Below are 19,477 nucleotides of genomic sequence, written 5' to 3'. Positions count from 1 at the left end.
CCGTGTGATCTCCCCAAAGCATCAAAGGTTCTCATGAGGAGCGGCCGTAGGAAGGCTGGGAATGAGGTTGATGGTATTAGAGATCAGGCCGGTCTGTGCCTGCCCTGATATTCAAAGGTGAGGGCAATTTACATTACAGTGGGGGCCACAACCCAGAGGAGCTCAGCAGCCGGCTTCCTGTGACTTCAGTCATTTACACCATGTCTCAGACCTCCTGTGGAATGGAAAATCAGAACATTGTCCTTTCCCACCCTATGAGCTTCATAAGCAGAATAAACAACAGTGTGCCTTGGAGCTTCAGGAAGAACAGAGCAGCAATGTATTCATTAGGCAGGGTATTTATGCTCCTTTTGGAAATGGGTCTTCTCAGGCAAAGCAAACTAGTTATCTTGAGAAGACCGGGAGTTGTTTTAACACCATTTATTGCACACTCTCTGGGTGCTGTGTTTTATTCCTTGATGAACAGCTCAAAGATGGTTACTACAATTTTCTTCATTTTGTAGCTGAAGAAACCACGGCTCACAAAAGTGAAATAATTTGCGTGACTATCATTGAGCAAGGCCAGGACTCAAGTACAAAGAGGTCAGCTTGGCTGTCAGTCTCTGTGTTTCCCAGCATGAAGACCTTGCAGCTACTTATGATTACTTTACAGTTGTTTCTGTTAACTGCCAGCCTCTTCGTCAGATGAACTAAAACATTTGCAGGCACAGGGTGCCAAGCCAAACCACACCCCCAATGATGGTTCTGGAACATGTCATTTTAGTGAGGGCTCCAAAGACCTGGGTTGTATGGGAGGCTGCCTCAGAGTTCCAGCTGGGACATTCTCTTCCAGACTTCTTCCAGGAGCTTAGCTGTGAATTACTTGGAGGCAACTGTAAGGACTGCCCAGAGGATCGGGCGGCTCGATTTTCTTTCTCTGACAGGCTCTAGCACACCCTGTGTTCAGCTACTAATGGTGCTCTGCTTGGACAAAGATAGTTTAAATCCTCTTTCATAAAAGAGGCAGCTGGCTGAGCACACCCCAAGTGATTCTAGCAGTTTGTTCCATAGCCCATCCAGGACAAGCAAACTGCAGAACCCCAAGTCCAGGAGACAGACCGAAGTCAGTTCCTATGCTTCAAATTCATTAGTTCCCTTGTAGAGCAGACGGGCTGGTCAGATCTGTTCTGAAGGCTAAAATCAGCTTGCTTAGCCGTCTTGGGTCTCAGGGCCACAGGTGGTACCATCTCGGCTGCACAGTGGGCTTGCAAGTCTTCATCAGAGATGACTCTTCATCGCTTACTCTGCAGCTCTCACATTGCAGTGTGAAACAGAAGTGCCCCTCAGATGATCTGGGTTTAGACTATGTCTGGTGCACTGCACACCTTGGTTGGCACCGGAAAGGGAGAGTAGACTTTGCCAAGACATTTAAGAGGGAGGCTGGCCAGCTGAGTTGCAAAAGTAATCATAGTCACAAAGAGGGGGTGATTCAGGGGAACCATGAGGTTGGCATTAAAGATTAATCATTCTTTACCAGAGCCACCAATATCACTACCGTCCTTTTTTTTTGAAATAGGGTCAGTCTTCTTCTCTAGCCTAGAAGTCTTCATATAGCTGAGGCTGTCTTGAATCTCTGCCTCTGCACCCTTAGTGCTGGGATTACAGGCCTGTGCTCCTGGGCTCAGCTACAACTACACTTTGAATATTCAGGAATTACAGAGTCTATGCATGCTTGGGAGGCTGGTGTGCAGGGACAGCTGTTTTAGTCCTCATTTTGTTATAAAGGAAACTTGGACAGTTCAAGTGATTTGTCCAAGATCATATAGCTGGTAACACAGGTTTTCTGCTTCCAATTCTGACATCAGCCTGTGCCACCACTGTCTTTGAGTCTTATTTGGCATCCACTAGCCTCAAGATCACTGTGTAGCTTAAGTTGGCTTTCAACTCCTGATTTTCTTGCTTCAGCTTTATCAGCGCTGGGATTACAGGAATGTACCACCATACCCTTTACCAGTGGTTCTCAACCTTCCTAATGCTGTCACTGGCCCTTTAATATAGTTCTTCATGTTGTGGTAACCCACAACCATAACATCATTTTTGTTGCTACTTCATAACTGTAATTTTGCTACTGTTATGAATGGTAATATAAATCTCTGTGTTTTCCAATGGTCTTAGTCAACCCCTGTGAAAGGGGGTCAAGACCCACAGGTTGAGAACTTTGCTCTTTATCATTCTTCAGTGACCTGATCATGATATCTGTCTGCCCTTCGCTTTTATAGATTTTGAGAGAATCCCAAGGCTATAATGGTGGAAGTAGATGACCTTTAGGTTGTCAGCTGAGAGTAGGGTTTGAATAACTTTCTTCCTGCATACCCCAAAACAATTCTAGTGAGCTCAGATACCCAAACTGCTTCGAACAGTGGTTACCACTTTCCCTAAGTGCTTCATAAACTGACCACAGGGTAACCGATCAGAAAGACTGCATTTTGAAATTCATTTAGTTGTCAAAATGGCCTCATGTTCTAATGTGTCTTTTTTTAAAAGATGTCATTTAGGGGCTGATAATTCACCATCTGCTTTGACTCTTAAGGCCAGCAGAAGGAGGAGCAGAGAAAGCCAGAGGGCAGTCATATTCCCCCTCCATTTTACAGCCTCTTTTTTTTCTTTATTCATTATTAAATTACAACTCTTTCCTTGGTCCATCAACTTGAAGCCACACACGCTTAGATGAATCGGTTGCTAATCCCCAGGTGAAGTCAAGCTGGATGGAAGGCAGGAAGCAGTCCCGCAGCCTCGCCTTCCAATCAAGCAATTATTTACTGCTAGGCCATCTGTCTTTATTTTGCTAAGCCACTCGATCAGACACAGCAGTATCACCGTGCTCTGAGCGGGTCATAAATCGTGCAGTACTTACACAGGGTACCCAATTGCGAATCACACTCTATCACTTTGTTTACTACCAGAGCAATCTGGATTCTTTGTTATAATTGACAAACTTGCTAAATACCTCTGGGATGTGAAAAAAAAAACATGAAATGCCACATTTTTTTGTGTGTGTTGTCAGGCAATAAATTAATTTATTAAGAGGAAGTATTAGTCATCAGAATCGGGTGAGTTGCTGTGGTGAACAAGAATGTTATGAGCATCGATCTTATTTAAACAAAAAGTTATTCTCATATGAGTCTGTGACACAGTACAGAAACGATTGTCATTAGCTGGTAAATTACCTAGAAAGCTGATTTCTACTCACTGCTTTAATAACTGTAGTATATGGGCTCTGAATTGCTAATGTTTCCCTTAAATTATAATCTGTGATGACACTGCAGTGCCCATGTTGGGAAAGCTATGATGATAATCATTAACATACTGTAATGCAATACTGAAGATTTATCAGGCTCTTATTAAGCCCTATATTACAGTATAATATAATGAACTGCAAGTTTGTTTCTTCTAATCCAAAAATCTAATATAAGGCTTGTGCCATAAATTACTGGAGCTTCATAACAAAGCATGGAGCTGTGGCATCAAGCTAATTTCTATCATTATGGTTTTTTTTTCACATGTTCTCTGTGTATTTGTGTGACATTGCATTTCTGTTTACCTAGATAGTTGGTACTTAAAATTATTTTATCAGCATCCAACTGTATTTTCCCTTTCTTGGCTAAGAAGCAGAAATACTTCAAACATCAAAGTTGATCTGAATAGTACTTGTTCTTTGGGAAAATTAAAGGAGCTATAGTTCAGTGCCAGGCTTCTTTGAGACACATTACAGAATCTAGTGGCTATATTGCTTCTCAGAAATAAACTGATGGTGCATGGAACAGTGCCTGGAAGAGTAAGAGGTAGAGGTGATGTTTTTCAGCTACATCACATATATCAGCTTGAAGAGACTAATATAATACACAAAGCAAATGCCTAATCTAAATACAAATTACATTTTTTTCATTCTCATTTTTAGATAGAAAACAATAGTACCAAAGCCAGAAAAAAAATCAAAATAGATTGGATGCAGGATTTGGAGGATCTGAATTGGATCTGACCAGGAAGGAGCCTTCTCCCCAAGGACTAGCTTTCATTGTACTAGAAGGTACTATGCAAGCCTCCATGGGAGGGAAGCAGTCAATAGTCCTATACAGCTGTGATACCCATAAAGTACAACAATGACTACAATGCTAAGATATCCCTAAAGATGCAATAGTGGCACTCACATTTTGGTAGTAACCAACAGCTGTCTAATTGGACATAAAACCCTCTCAACAAGAGGGAAATCATGCCCAGTGCTGGAAACCTAGCCAACTACCCTGGATTAATTAAGTCATGGATCTTAGAGGAGAGCCTACTGCTGCCACTTTACTAAACCAGCATAATTCTTAACTGCATCTTAAGGGCTTATACGTGCATCCTTGAGTGTGGTCTTCATCCCTCACATGAGAAGCTTCTCTTTATAATAAATGGGGAGAATTACAGAAATCCACTACTGATGAAAATGCAGAGAACAAATGATCAGGGGTGCCCAGCCCCAGTGGATACAGCCACAACACAACTTCTGCATGCAAGGCTCAGGGAACCATCTTGGAAGAGGGGGCATAATGATTGTCAGAGCCAGAGGACCAGGAAATCTGTGGTGGAAGTGTGTCTTCTAGAAATGGCAGGGAAGTTTCTCCCATGACACCCCAACAATATAGCTGCCCAAACAAGACCTGAACAAGGATTTCAACACTATAATTCTAGAGAAATCTCTTTCAGTACAATGACCTGTGTCATGTTAATTATATTTCATTCACTCTGACTGGGCTTGTCTGCTGTCCCAACGATGTTGATTATTCCCATGGCTCCTCTGACACCAGTCACCTGGTCCCTTTCTGCCTCCTTCATAGCTGCTTTCTTGTGCTGTATTTGCATACTTGTAGTTTCCATTTCCACCTTATCTACAATGATTTCCCACCTTCATTTGCTGGGAATAGCCACAAACCACCATGCATTAAAGAGATCTGAGCAATGGAAATTTGTTTCTCACAGTTCTGGGAGTGAGAATTCCAGTATCAAGATGTTGACTGAGATAATGACCCCAAGGCCACCTGGCCTAGTCTGAGGGCAGTGCTTCCCACATGGGAAGTCCTAGCTCTGTGTCCTATTCTCTTTTTGTAAGAACACTAAAACAGTTGAATGGTGGTCTGTCAGTGTGACCCTATTTTACCTTAATTACATCCCTAAAGATGATCTTTGCAGACAGTTCCAATCTGAGGCACTAAGGTTAGGACTTTGGCATATGAATTTGGTGGTTTGTGAGGCACAGTTTAGTCAACAGCATCTAAATCTGGATCTGAGATGTGGGTAGATTAAGACTATTGACTACCTCCTGAACACTTCCAAGAGGATCTCCCACTGCCTTTGAGTTGAGATAGACATCTCTCCTTAAGGTTTAAACCTTTTTTTACATTTCCCATCTCCTTCACTAGCCTCAGCTTTCAGCCAACCAAGGCATTTTTTTCTTCACAGCTCCCTGTTCTGCATCTTATATACTCAATCAACTTCCAATGCTGCTCTTTATGCCCTCCCCCCAATACTTCTCCATTCTGCTTTTCTCTCTTCATCCCTGAAGGAGCTTTCCAAGCTTGGGCTGTCACCTCCCCTTGCTTCCATTATAGTAGAAATCTTTTTCAAGTACATATCTTTAAAGTCTTTTTCCTTGGTGGAATATTTTAAAGCAAATTAGAATCCTCAACACTCACTCCTAGAATGTTTGTATGTATCTCTCCACCCTTGAGTTCTAAAAATTAACTCCTTAGCCTACAAAATAGTGGGTTTCTTTCGACATTTTCATACATATATATTATTGTGTCTTGCTCATATTTATTCCCCCCACCCCCCAACTACCTTCTGCTGTCTGTCCTATCCCCTCTCACTGGTCCCCTTTCTCTCTCCAATATATCCCATTCTGCTTTCATGATATATATAGTCAACTAACAGCCACACTGAAGGAAGCTTGAGTAAAAGAGACCTCAAAGCCTGCCCCCACAGTGACACACTTCCTCCAATAAGGCCACACCTTCTAATAGTGCCACTCCCTTTGGTGGCCATTTTCTTTCAAACCCCAACTTCAAACCATATTTCTTCCAGAAAGCCTCTTTGGAATTAGATGACCCTTCTTTACCATAATTTCTTCTTCATACATAATGATCACACTAATATCCATTTCTCTACTATAGTGCCAGTTTCTTAAGTGTAGAAGCCAGGCTTATTAATATCATATTATCATTAATCCAATATCTTCACCTGCACTCTGCATGCTATACAATAGGCATCCCAAAATATCCCCTTGTCTTAGTGTCATTAGAGGACTCAGTAAAGAAGCTCAGCTGAAGAGAAGGACTCATGTTCTTTCCAAATCTTTCAGAAACTCTTCTCATAGGCTCTCCTTACTTCCTATACCAAGAGGCTATATTTAAATTCGAAGACTAAACAACTCTACCAAATTCTGTATAGTGAAGCAACAGGTACTGATCAGAATAAGTGTCTCTGCCTGTGCATTACTTAGTGATTCACAGACATGACTCATTCAAGTTCATTTCCACGTCAGCTACAAACCAGTTCTCCATCACCTGAAAGCAAAATACATGCTTCTCCTTGGGTGAAAGTTCTTCATTTTCTGAAACATCTTGTAGAAATTAATTTGGCAGGCTACTTTACTGAAGGTGTTCATTTACTTCAATGTTGGCTTTGTGGTATTACAGTAAGAAAAATCATTGGCTATCCTGAGTTAGTGTACATCTCTAATTACCAGGACAAAGGTCAGTTGTGTTAGCCATGGGAAAGCACACGTGGAGTGTACATATACACCATGGGCTCAGGGAGAATCAGTTTGCCCACGCTGAGCACTGTTCTGAGCCCACCACCTAGAACAATTTACCATCTGTTGAGTGGACAAGGACAATACTTACCTTGGACCTGGAGAACTGGAGAAATGTCAAACCCCTGGCTGATTCTGACGATAACCACGCCGATCTCAAAGTCAAAGGCGTCGCTGAAAGGGGAAGCAACACGTTAAGTGTTTCCAGGGTTTTCTTCAACCTTCACACAGGGTAAATAGTAAACTTGTCTCTAGGATTTTGATATCATGAAGCATTAAAATTCATTTTAGAATACAGCTAAGAGCTGATGCCTTCTTTGGATTTGTTTTCTCTTCCTTTGTGCCTTTAGAAGTAAATTCTGGGTAGAGGTAAATGGATGATTCACTATGAAGCTGATTTGTTCTAATAGTTGCACCAACTAGATATTTTTGATTAGGAGGTCTCTACATACTTTAATTAACCTATTATTAGATCAAAACAATCTGATATATTTAGAATGGAACATTTATAGATTGCAAAAATCTTTTGAAATTATCCACCTTCCTTCTCTGCCACTGGGAAGACATCTCCAGTGACATTGGACACCAAGTTCATGGTTTTAAACATCTCCAGTACAGCAGTTGGGAGGCACAGGCAGGTGGGTCTCTGAGTTTGAGGTCAATGTGCTCTACATAGTGACTTCCAGACAGCCAGGCCTACACAGGTGAAACCCTATCAACAAGCAAACAGAACGGTTTCCAGTTTCTTCTAGGAACTTTTGTTACAGACACTGCACAGAGAAGTGCTTTCCCCTGGAAATCCTGTGTACTTGTGGAGGCCCTAATGCCTTCTCTGCCTCAGCCTAAGGAGATTAAGGCTATAGACTAGAAGGAGAAGCTCTTTGGTTTATCTCAGCTCCTGTTGTACACGTTTTAAATCTGAAAGCAAGCCTATCACTTATTTGTGTTAACTAAGTGTTTCCCTCTGGAAGTTCCCTTGTTGGCTCATTGAGACCCAGAATTCTTTATGGTCAGGCCACCCTCTGCAGCATCACTGTAGTCTGTGATTGATTGGTCGGGCCACCCTCCACAGTATCATTGATGTAGTCTATCATGGTCACCATAAGCAACAAACTTCCAATAAGAAGTTGACCTGAACTTTCAGGGAATGATATGAAGAAGTTCCACTCAAAATTCAAAACGTAAATCATCTTCACTTTGCAAAATAGGTGTATTCTAACACAGAACTCTATATAAACAAATCTTGTTTCTATTTAAACTTGATTATGAAAAACTAGACAATTAGTTTCACAAAAAAGATATTGATTCTTTTATGGGCAGATTGATGGGCTTTAAAGGACATCTTAATTCCCCAAACCTATGAATATATTTCCTCACAAGACAAAAGGGACTTTGCATAGATGATTAGGTCAAGAGCTTTGAGGTGGGGAGAGTTTCCTACAACATCTGCCTGGGCCAGATACAGTGACAAGGGGGCTTGGAAATGAAATTGAGAGACAGAAGATGTCTGTGTGATGCAGCTGTTGCTGGATTGGAGATGGAGAAAGAGGGCCACCAGCCACATTCACTCATGGGGAGCTTCTAGGAACTAGAAAGGCAAGGTAGGACTTTACAGTAGAGCCTTCTATGGTCAATCTAGCCTGGTACACTTTGATTTGGGCACAATAAGATATATGTTAGATGTCTATGTCACCATCAAAAGTAAAACAGATTTTAAGGGAAATCAACCATACTTGTGGTACAGACAGACATTTAAAACCTTTTACTCAAAGGAATCTGGTAAGACACTATATGATTGTGACTGTAGCCTAGCATTAACAGTGTGTGGCTCCCTTCCTCCTGCTTTCTCTTTGGTGGTAGAATTATTCAATTTTATACTAGTGCAAGCTTGGATCACCTTAGTTAATATTGAATTTGACTACCAAGAAGACCAATTGCTAATGTGTTATAAAAGCCAGGGGCTTCCTCAGTTTGGTGTAACTAAGCTCAATCATTTTGATCCTTGGAATTGAATGTTTGGGATGATGGGGAGGCTGATCACAGGAATACTACATCGAATACCAGACTGTGGGGATGTACACAGTTCTTATATCTTATATGTTATATAAGATAGATATAAAAGATTATATCTTATCTCTGTTTGTGTTTCTTTCTCCACCTAGTTTGTTGGCATAACAGCCAATGCAGGATTCCAAAAGTTTTCAGAGAGAATTTCCTCCCCATCTACCTGTCCTTTGCCTTCAATCTAGTAAATAGACTTTTAGGTTATGCCTTACATTATAATACCTGGGTGACCTATATACCTTAACATTTGCCTTTTCTTGACTCCAATATCACCCCACCCCACCTCCTCTGATACTCCAACTCCTCCTTCCACTTCTTATTGGTGGTGTGGGGCTTTATTTTACCACTTTGGTAAAGAATTTACAGGAGCAGGAGAATGTGTCCTTCTCCAGCAACTGAATCTGATGTAAGAGAGCTTTGTGTGTATAGGTTGTAGGCTGCCCTTGTTAGTACATTATAAACCAGGGCTCGTCCTGAAAGCCATCACTTACTGGATGATTCCCACGTAGTTCTCAATCTCTGACAAGGGAGCTTTTCTCCAGTTTTTTTTATATCCAATCACTAGAGTGTTTGGCTTCATTCTCCCCAAGCCTGAGGCCTAAACAGAGGACATAAACACATGAGCAATCCTCACCATGCCGGTAAAATACTACTGCAAATGAAAAATGATGTCAAAGAGCACTGAAGTAATGTTCTGAAGATTAGATTACATCTTAATGTATGTCCTTCATGCCTGTACCCAAGCATAAAATAGGAAGATCAGTTCTAAATCATCTCAGCCATAAATGGATTTCAGATGACAGGAATGTAGCTTTGCTAAATTAGCAGTCATTTGCATTACTTCTGACACACTCATTAAAATGGTTCAATAATTTAAAATCAAGTAAGGGTTGGCTTAACTGTCAATGTGCATGTTATAACGTAGAGGTTCAGAACTCATTTCCACCTGTGATGTCCAAAATGTCATCAACAATAAAATCCATGTTTTGGAGATGTCTCTATACCAGGACCATTGAAAACTTCCTTATATTATTTGCTGAAGAATGACTGAGCTCTGCTTCCCTAACAGAATGCTCTTGCATGATAGTGTGTGTCCTTAGTCACTATATTTCATACAAAAAGTTTCAGTCATTTTTAGATGACAGGATATGGCTCCTAGATAATCAGATTTAATGTGGTAATATTACCAAGTCCGTATTAATTGCAAAGTGATGTCTGAGGCACTTGCGATAGGAGTTTGGAATAATGTGGAGGAGACAAGAGACACACAAGCAGGTGTAACACAAGAATAAACGCAGCAGAGGAGATTCAAGAGAGACTTGTTCTCCAGCGGATGGCTCACAGCTTCATGGAGAAGTGGCATTTATTCTGATTCTTCAAGTTTAATTGGACATGGACAGGTAAAGATAAGGAGAGCTGCTAGAGAAGGAAGGTCACCTGGGTCATGAAGATACCAAAGAAATGAGCAGCACCAGCCATTCTAGAGGACACAGTCATGAGTAGAAGGACACAGGTACAATCAGAGATGACTAACATGAGCTTGACCTTCCACATACTTGGTATATTTGTCATGTGAATCTGTATGTTCAATTTTTTTTAACATTTATTTGTATATTTCTTTACTTTCTTTTTTCATGACTCTTTTATTATCTTAAAAAAATTAGACAAATTTATTCATGTCTATGCTGAACCCTGGGCTTTTTCATGCCTCCTCACCCCCTCTCCACTCCTTGCCTCCTGCTGAAGCCTTTTTCCCTAACAAGCCACCACATATTTTTTTTTTTTTTTTGGTTTTTCGAGACAGGGTTTCTCTGTGTAGCTTTGCGCCTTTCCTGGAACTCACTTGGTAGCCCAGGCTGGCCTCGAACTCACAAAGATCCGCCTGGCTCTGCCTCCCGAGTGCTGGGATTAAAGGCGTGCGCCACCACCGCCCGGCCCGCCACCACCTATTTTGATGGCCTTCTTCTTAGCCCACTGAGTTTAACTGTGCTCAGTTGCATGACCGTGAATATATGTGAGGTTATTAGCTGGTACACAGTCAACTTATCCCTGGATATACCACTGAAGAAAATGACATCCCTCCCCCAGCACCCGTAAATTGCTCATAGTCCCTCTGTAAGGAGTGAGGCCTCGTGAGTCCCCTCCCCTACGCATGATGAAATGGTTACAGGTCTAGTTTTGTACAGGTCTTGTGCAGGTAACCACAGCTGTAGTGAGTTCATGGGTGTGATGCCCGTGTCATGTCCAGAAGACACTGTTTTGGGGCAGCCCCAGCCCTGACCCTTACGTTCTTTGTCCCCCTCTTCTGTGATGTTCCTGAGCCTTGGAGGGGATGATATTGATAACCCCTTAGGGTCCAGTACTCCACAATTATTTATTCTTCATACCCCGACTAGTGGTGAGTCTCAACATTAAGTAATACTCATTGCAAAAAGAAGCTTCTCCGACGAAGGCGGGACCAGCACTCATCCATGGCTATAAACATCATGTCTATTTAGTAAAACAAGAACAGAAGTCTCCCCTCTGGGATCTAAGACCTCCTTACTCACAGGCTCTAGACCAGGTTTGTGTTAAAAGTCGTGAGTTCCCCTCTGTGGAGCAGGCCTCACCTCTAATCAAAAAGTGGTTAGTTATCTCCCTAACTGTCATGCCACCGTTACATAAGGGGGGGCGGGCGGTGGTATCTTGCCAGACAGGTTATTATTGTAGAATTCCTGGAAAGAAGTTGTGACTGCAAAGGCTGATCAACTGAATCCAGGATGTGGAGAGGTTGGATCGCTGTAAGTTCAGAGCCAAATAACTATTTGTTGCCTCCCTCTGTGTGCCGTCTAACATTTTTGTGGTCTCTGGGTTAATATTTTGAAATAACACAAGTGCTATATTTGGAGGGTCTCTTGGATGGTTTTAACTTTTTCTTTTTCGTAATTTTACAGAGATGAGGACTGGGGAACAAGTTTCTGCCATCACTGTGGAAGTAGAAGAAGGAAGGGCAAAGGAAAGAAGGAGGGAGAGACAGAAAACTGCAGACTCCAGCATGGAGCTGTAGAGATGATCACATTTATTTAATGTTCTGGAAATAATTCCCAAGGCTGGAGAGATTTTCCGCCCTGATCCACATGCATTTATTAGTGGAGTCTAGCAGCTGCCCACCCGTCATTTGCAAAAGAAAAAAGAGAAAGAGTGACTGCCTGGACCACTGCTACCTGCTGGACAAGACGCAGAGAGTTTGAAGTTTTAATAGGATTCTGAATGTCCTCAACCACCAGAACAAATTTGCATTTCAATGAGTGTGGGGGCAGAATGGTGCTGGTAGCCAAAGGCAGACTCATTTTCTGTTTCCAGTGGATCGTTCCTAGTTCAATGGAACAGAACCTCGGCTTGTGCCTATCCCAAGGAATTTGAAATGCATTCCCTGACCACCTGACTTCATCTCTGATGCTTCCCTGGTGAGTGGTCTAACTCCAGCCATTGGTTTGAGGAGCGTCATGCACTGGACACTGCTTCTGCCTCTGGGATCCCTCCCTCCGTGCCTACCGTACCTGAAGGAGACTCCGGACACCATCTCTGAAGCAGTCTGCTGCTACTGCAGCATAAAAAGCTTTGATTTTGTTCTTTATAAGCCAGGCCTGTTTTTTAGCCATGCCGCTGTTCATCTCCTTCACACACAGCTTGCGAGGTCCCTGTATGAGGCAACGAAATATTAGTTAGAAGTCTCGCTGTTATGCGTTACACTACTGTTGTTTTCCAAATGACAAAACCAGCCAGTTAAGCCTCACTGAATGAAGAGACGAGATTGAGGGAAAAGTACCTCCTTAAATGGGGTTTGCCCAGAACCTTGGAGAGGACCTATGCTACTCACATGATTCATTTTCAACCCCAAATCCAGGCTTAATAACACCTACTTAAACAACTTCCTTGTATACAGAATGGAAAGAAGGGCTGAGGGTGTGGTGGCACACAGGGAAAACACTCAGAATGTGACTGAAGAGGCTCAGGATGAATTCACAATCAACCTGTGATTCAACAGTGAGAGCCATGTTTATGAACCTCAAAGAAATCTCAGTTAGATCTTGATTTCAAGAAACAGACAGAGCTCTTGGGAACCAGCACATGATGAGCTGCCAGTTCTTCCACAAGCCACACATACTGACAGTCCTGTCGAACCTAAGCCCTGCTTCTTGTTGTAGTAAGAATTCCTTCATACCACTCTTTCTCTGCACTGATACATCTATGATTGGGCAAGTTAACGCTTCCTCCTCATTCATTAACTTTGGTGGGAACAAAAAGATCACGTGTCTATGATGTAAGAGGAGTGAGACAAGCTAAGAGAAGGGGAGGCGGGCATGGTGGTGGTAAAGCATCTTGTAATCTCAAGGTTTACTTCTGGAAACCAACATTTAACTAATAATTCTTCTTCCATAAAGGTCCAAGTTAGTTCTCTTCTTCTCATGTCTTAATGCAGTTCAAGAGGTGTTTCTGATTACCGCCTATGAGCTTGACAGGACAGATGAACCACCTACTTTTTCCAGTCTATAGAGGAATTTGTATTTTGTTTGGATGACTTCTATCACTGTAAATGGAAGTTCATAATTTCACTGAAATCCCAGGCCTAATTCTATGTTGTGTTTGCTCTGCCGCTGCTGGACTGTCGCTGAGCTGGGAGTCAGAGTGCTGGGTTTAAATGTGGCTCTGGACTGATTTACTGATACTACTGGTGTCCTTTCTCGAGGGCAAATACATTTATACAAATAAGGCAATTTCTGGGTCATCACTGCCCAGCATAACAGTTCTTATCCACAGGTTGCCATAGAGCATTTGAAATGTAGTTCATATGAGATATCCTGGAAGTCTTAGTACACAAATACATGTAAAATCAATCTCATTAGCATTTATGCTGGTTGCACACTGAAATAACATTTTGGACATAGTTGAGTTAAACAAATGAAATTATTAAAAATAACTTGATCTATCTTTTTGTCTTTTTAATTGGCAACTAGAAGATTTTGAATTATACATGCAGCACATATTATATTTCTATCATACAGCACTAGTTGAGCTTTGAGGCCCCTTCCATTTTATTATTCTGTTTAAATTGAATTAAGTTCTTTGTATAGTTAGCGGTTTGCCAGCATATGTTCTAGAAGTTATCAATATTCCAAACAATTTAATCGCCTTACATTAGTCAAAAAGCAAGACCCTTCAATGAAGATAGTAAAGGTAGAAACATCAGGAGGATGGTTATTGAACCAGAAGACTGGGACCTAAGTAAGATATGCAATTATGAAGGAAGTTTCACTCAGGGCTCCAGAATGTCAGTGCATTTTAAACTACCAGCCCTTCCTTGGGCATTCAAGGCTTCACCCCCTACAAGAGGAGAAAAGCATATTGTGTTGAAGGTCATTTAATGTTGATGACAACCATCAGGTAGAAGAACAAGCAACAGCTGAGAAAGATGTTAGACCATCAGAGTTCTAAGCTGCAATGATTGTAAGCTCCTGGGGAAAATGGCGCTTACTTATAGAAATATAGTCTAACATATGTCTGTTAGTATTACAAAGATCTGGATTAAACATTAATTGTGACAGAGAGATTTATTTTAATGACTGAATTTGCCATACTGAAAAGTCATAAAAATATTTCACACAGAATCTCTTTTTGCTAAAAGGGATTATGATGTCCTTGTAGCATACTTATTAATATGAAGCTAGACTATAATAATATAAGAAGGCTAAAGCCAACTAACAGGAGGGGAGATATCCTGGAACATAATTAACCAATATTCAAATATGCCATTATCACAAAAATGGGTTTTATCATCCAATTAATATATTACTGAGATTAACTTCAGTCAGCATTCCCAAACATGAGCACATGAATTAATTCCTCAATTTGAACAATGAAACTTTGAAAAATGTGTGTATTTATATACCAACTTGTGCGTCTATATGTTGAGAGTCTCATGACTGCTTTCTCTGCTTCTCTGGTTGGAACTGCCAGAAGGCTAATTTCTCCCTTTTTCTGATTTGGGCCATGAACCATCTCACCATATACTCCAGTGCCCATTCTTAAGTCATTTCATTCTTCCTATATTTGATCATGTCATTATTTTATTAACATTTTGATAGAGGCTAACTGACATGAAGAGTTTAGTGTCTCATCTGAAATTTTGAGGCTGAATAAGAAAAAGATAAGGGGAGGGAGGGAGAGAAGGGGGAGCTTCAGTGGCTGAATATGAGTTAGGTGAATAGGGGTCTAGCAAATCCACCGTCTGGACTTGAGGGTATCTGGGTTTTGTTGAAGACCACATATTTCAGGAATGAAAATAGCAACTATCATACTCCCCCAATAATAACATCAACAACATTACCAATAACAACAAATAAAGTTAATTCAGTATTCACTATTTGACAGACACAAAATAGTGTTTGAAAGCAGGTATAATTCTCACAATGACCCTAAAACAGGTGATTTTTTTTTTCATTCAGAGAGACTAAACTATATGTGAAAGAGAATCAAAGTTAGTAAGTGCCAAAACAGTGATTCCGAACTTGACTGTTGGTTTCAGTGACCCAGGGGAACCAGCTTCTTAGAGCTGAAAACAAAATTGTAGTTCCCTTTCTATCACTGCTACTTAACATTTCCATAAGGCTGGCTTAACTATTATCAGTATACTTTGGGGAAATAAAATTCCAGTGGTATGCTGCCTCCCCTGCATCCTTTTCCATCTGTTACCTTGGAAAGATGATTGACAACTGAGTTTTCATCTAAAAATTCTGACAGCATCCACAGCCTCAGGAGTTCACAAGAAGTAACTAACCGAGACGTCTTTAATTGATGCAGTAACTGTTTTCTGTTCCCAAGAGAATTTCAGCATGGGGGAGTAGGATTCATGGGTCTTTCATGGAGAGACATCAGCACAGTAACGTGAAGTGTTGCCCAGCATATGTGTGAAAGTACCAGATCACACACTTACTTCACATGAAAAAGTCTACTAGGACCGTAGTCCTTTTTGCAGTTAAAGAATCAAAGGGTTAATTAAAAGCAGGGTTTCTTGTCTCTATGGAAGACCTTTTCTCCCTTGCCAATATATGACTGTTTATATTTCTTGTTCATTTCTCCAGTCCTGAAGATATTTTATTGCTTGCTAAACCAAATTTTCTCTAAATTGCTAGAGAAGAAAAACACCCCAAACTGCTTATTCCATCAAAACCGGTTCCTATATTATATTGGTCAAAATGAAATCCACTAATCCAGGGCACTAAAGTTGATAATAAGAGAGAAAGGCTCTTGATAAGTTTTTAACTAATTCTCTGGAGTCACAGTTGGCCATAACTTAACCTGTCAATCTTCCCTATTCAGTAGCTCTCTCCACCCCCTACTGGATAATTGTATTTAGTAATATTGTTTGAGTTACTGTTGTCTAAGCACAGAAAAGAAAGAGAATGTGGCCAACTTTCACAGCATTTAGGATATTGCTAAGTTTAAAAGATGTTTGAGTGTTTCTCAGGATGCAATATGGTGAATTAGTCCACTGTATCATTGCAGAGTTGTCTGCCCCTGGTCGCAACCTCCTCACCCTCGTTCCTTGGCAGATCCTGGAACTGTAAATAGTGGTCTTTGATTGTGACAGTTCTCCCAGGGATCAAGCAGTCTTCTTCTTGGCCTAATAAGAGGCACCCTGGGAGGCCTCCACTGACATCCCAATCGCCGTTTTCTTGTCAGGATGGCCCAGTACATGATTTAATTTTCCTGTCTCATTTTTCCAGTTAGTAAAATAGAAATTAAGAGTTTCTTTGTTTTCTGTGTCTTACATGCTTGCAGATCAAGTACGAAACTGGGAAAATGCTTTGAAGAATATATAAGAATTTAGTTGTGTAAACATGTATTGATAAAGATTTAAATTGAGAGAGACACAGAGAGAGCATGAGACAGAGTGAGAGGAGAGAGAAAGAAATGAGAGTACATGCAGAGGTAGGATAGTATGGAGGATTTAGATGTATTTTTTTTTAATTCTAATTTCAATGCTTTCTCTCCATTTGGACAATTGGTGAATAATTACTGTTGACTTTTTAGCATCCACTCTGAAAACCTCCAGTCACTTGTCAATCCTGCACATGTCCCTGAACAATAGGGAAGTCGCTCAACTCTGCCAAAGTCACGGAAAGCTTAGCTTAATTCCCCAGGTATCTGAAGTGTCATCACAATTATCCAAACACTTAATCTGCATTCCATGGGTGGCTACTTAAGGCTGGTTCCTTCTGTTTGGCTTCTGTAGACTAGTGAATACTCTGGTCTAGTCCTTCCCACCCTTTTGATTTAGACAGTTATCAACCCAGGTACCTTCACTTTATCTCTGAGCCAGTTCAGTTCTTCTTGACTCAAAGGTCATTGCTTAAAAATATTTATCACTTTTAGTTTGCCTCCTAAGAAATCAGAAATAATTTCACCTATCCATTTAAATTCATGATTACTTTTTCTGCTAGTCCTGAATCAAGGAGGAGAACTCTTGTTCAAGTTATTCTGTCAATTTCCTATTGTAGGTATCTTCTGTGGTACCTAAAATAGCCCAAGGTGAGAGCACTTCCTTGGGGTGAACAGTTCCCTTGGGTGATCACTTCCCTTGGGTGAGCACTCCCTTGGGTGAACAGTTCCCTTGGGTGATCACTTCCCTTGGGTGAGCACTTCCCTTGGGTGATCACTTCCCTTAGGTGATCACTTCCCTTGGGTGAACAGTTCCCTTGGGTGATCACTTTCCTTGGGTGAGCACTTCCCTTGGGTGATCACTTCCCTTAGGTGATCACTTCCCTTGGGTGAACAGTTTCCTTGGGTGAGCACTTCCCTTGGGTGATCACTTCCCTTGGGTGAACAGTTCCCTTGGGTGAGCACTTCCCTTGGGTGATCACTTCCCTTGGGTAAGCACTTCCTTTGGGTGAGCACTTCCCTTGGATGAGCACTTCCCTTGGATGATGCAACTCTTACCACGAAGACTTCACAGCAGATACAGAGGCCGCTGTTTTTGGTAAAGGCATGGGTTATATCCAAGAGAGCAGGTCTTGCCATGGGTCCCCCCGTTAAGACAATGCACTGGGGTCTGAAAGTAAAGAAAACATGAGAATTGGCCAATATAAGAAGCATGTGAGCCCAGAACCCCTCCAAGGAAAGAAGAGAAAGTTAAGAAAAATAAGAAAGCTTGGAAAAACGAACAACCACTTCCTTAATCATTTCCTAGATTTCCCACCAGAATTCTTGAATTATCTTGACATCTTAATAGTTTCATCTAATTAATCACAGCAAAAGAATGAAGTGGGGAAAGGATAGTCTCGGACTCCCCTTGCCTTCCTTTTTTGGGCACTACATCACCCCAAGTCTCCGCTCGAGCTTTCCCTCTCTCATCAGTATTTTATTTATCTTCCTTGCTAGTCTGTGTTGTGAGGCACCATTATAATATATAACTAATGAAGACCTAAAATTGCTACTTCTCCTAAGGGAATTCGTTTAATCATAAAGCCTCAGATTGAATGCAAATAAAACCAATGATTAAGATGAGGATATCTCTGTGGCGGATATTCCTCTGAAGTCACATCCTTCAGGTCTTTCTGTCTCCAGGCATGGAAAATGACACAGCAGTGTGAGGAGCTGTGACTCTGGGTGGGCAGAGCTCAAAACAGAAGGAAAAACCTGTTCATTTCTGTTCTTGGTAACAGCATGAATTATAGCCAAGAAAGAAGGCCTTCTTGCCCTCGTGAAATACGGTAGCATTGCTATTCATGTTTGAAATGTGCCCACAAAGGTACTTGCAGCTACTCTGGTGAATTTGGCCCCTCTAAAGGAAAACCACTTATAATGTGGCATACCAAGGGACCCCAAAAGCCAACTTTACCTGAAATTTTTCACATGGTCTTCCACTGTGGTTAATTCCAGAGCATTGTCTAAGGCACTCACATAGGAAAGAGCCTGTGTGGAGGAACCCCAGTTCACATCTGTGGACAAAGGAGGAAATTGGTACCTCCCAAAATTGACCTTTTCTCTGTATGCCCTGAAAAATTTTTAATAAACCATTCTCTCCTGCAATTTTTCTTGCCTATGCAAACAATGGTGAGAGCCCACATTTGAGAAAATACAACATAATGTCTCCTGGGAATAGCATAGTCCCCTTCCATGAGCACCCATGTGAATCCTTAGGAATGAGCCTTTCATCCAGCCAGGGTCACAACGTAAATCTGCAGCCTCAGAAAGCTTGCTGAGTACGAAAGGCCGTGTGGTGATGACTGCATAGGCAGAAAGTTCAAGGCCATCACAAATTCTTAAACTGGAAACCAAAGAGAGATTTCTGTATGCAGAGTCAGTGCACAGTCGTTTCTATTTTGAGGGGCAGAGCTGCCCAGCTTGGGAATTCTGGCTTGTGGTCAGGAGGAGAGTGTTAGGCTCTTTAGCAAGGGTCTCCATCTGACCTGCCAGAAACAAGCCTTCAAAAGAGGGAGCTCAGTGCTCACCCTGCTTCAAAAGCAGTGAGTTTAAATATTAAATGGCTTCGGTAAGTTTTAAGACGGGGAGTCCCAGAGATGAACTGACAGATCCGCCCCA

The 19,477-nt window shown here is 41.5% G+C and overlaps 1 protein-coding gene across 1 annotated transcript in view; it reads right to left on the bottom strand.

The window, feature by feature from the left end:
- The window catches only part of Slc12a1 (solute carrier family 12 member 1), an 83,337-nt gene that overhangs the window by 18,219 nt on the left and 45,641 nt on the right, over positions 1-19,477 (bottom strand). Inside the window, exons 15-19 of the mRNA XM_052725416.1 lie at positions 18,774-18,873; positions 17,873-17,984; positions 12,433-12,573; positions 9,385-9,491; positions 6,921-7,003 (exon numbers count right to left, since the gene is read on the bottom strand). Coding sequence (XP_052581376.1) covers positions 6,921-7,003; positions 9,385-9,491; positions 12,433-12,573; positions 17,873-17,984; positions 18,774-18,873 — 543 coding nt within the window. The remainder of the gene's footprint in view (positions 1-6,920; positions 7,004-9,384; positions 9,492-12,432; positions 12,574-17,872; positions 17,985-18,773; positions 18,874-19,477) is intronic.

Source organism: Peromyscus californicus, unplaced genomic scaffold (genome assembly GCF_007827085.1).
Source record: "Peromyscus californicus insignis strain IS unplaced genomic scaffold, ASM782708v3 Scaffold_7__1_contigs__length_154581171, whole genome shotgun sequence".
NCBI lineage: Eukaryota > Metazoa > Chordata > Mammalia > Rodentia > Cricetidae > Peromyscus > Peromyscus californicus.
Note: the sequence above shows the minus strand (reverse complement) of the source record. Positions and strands in the feature narration are given on the sequence as shown.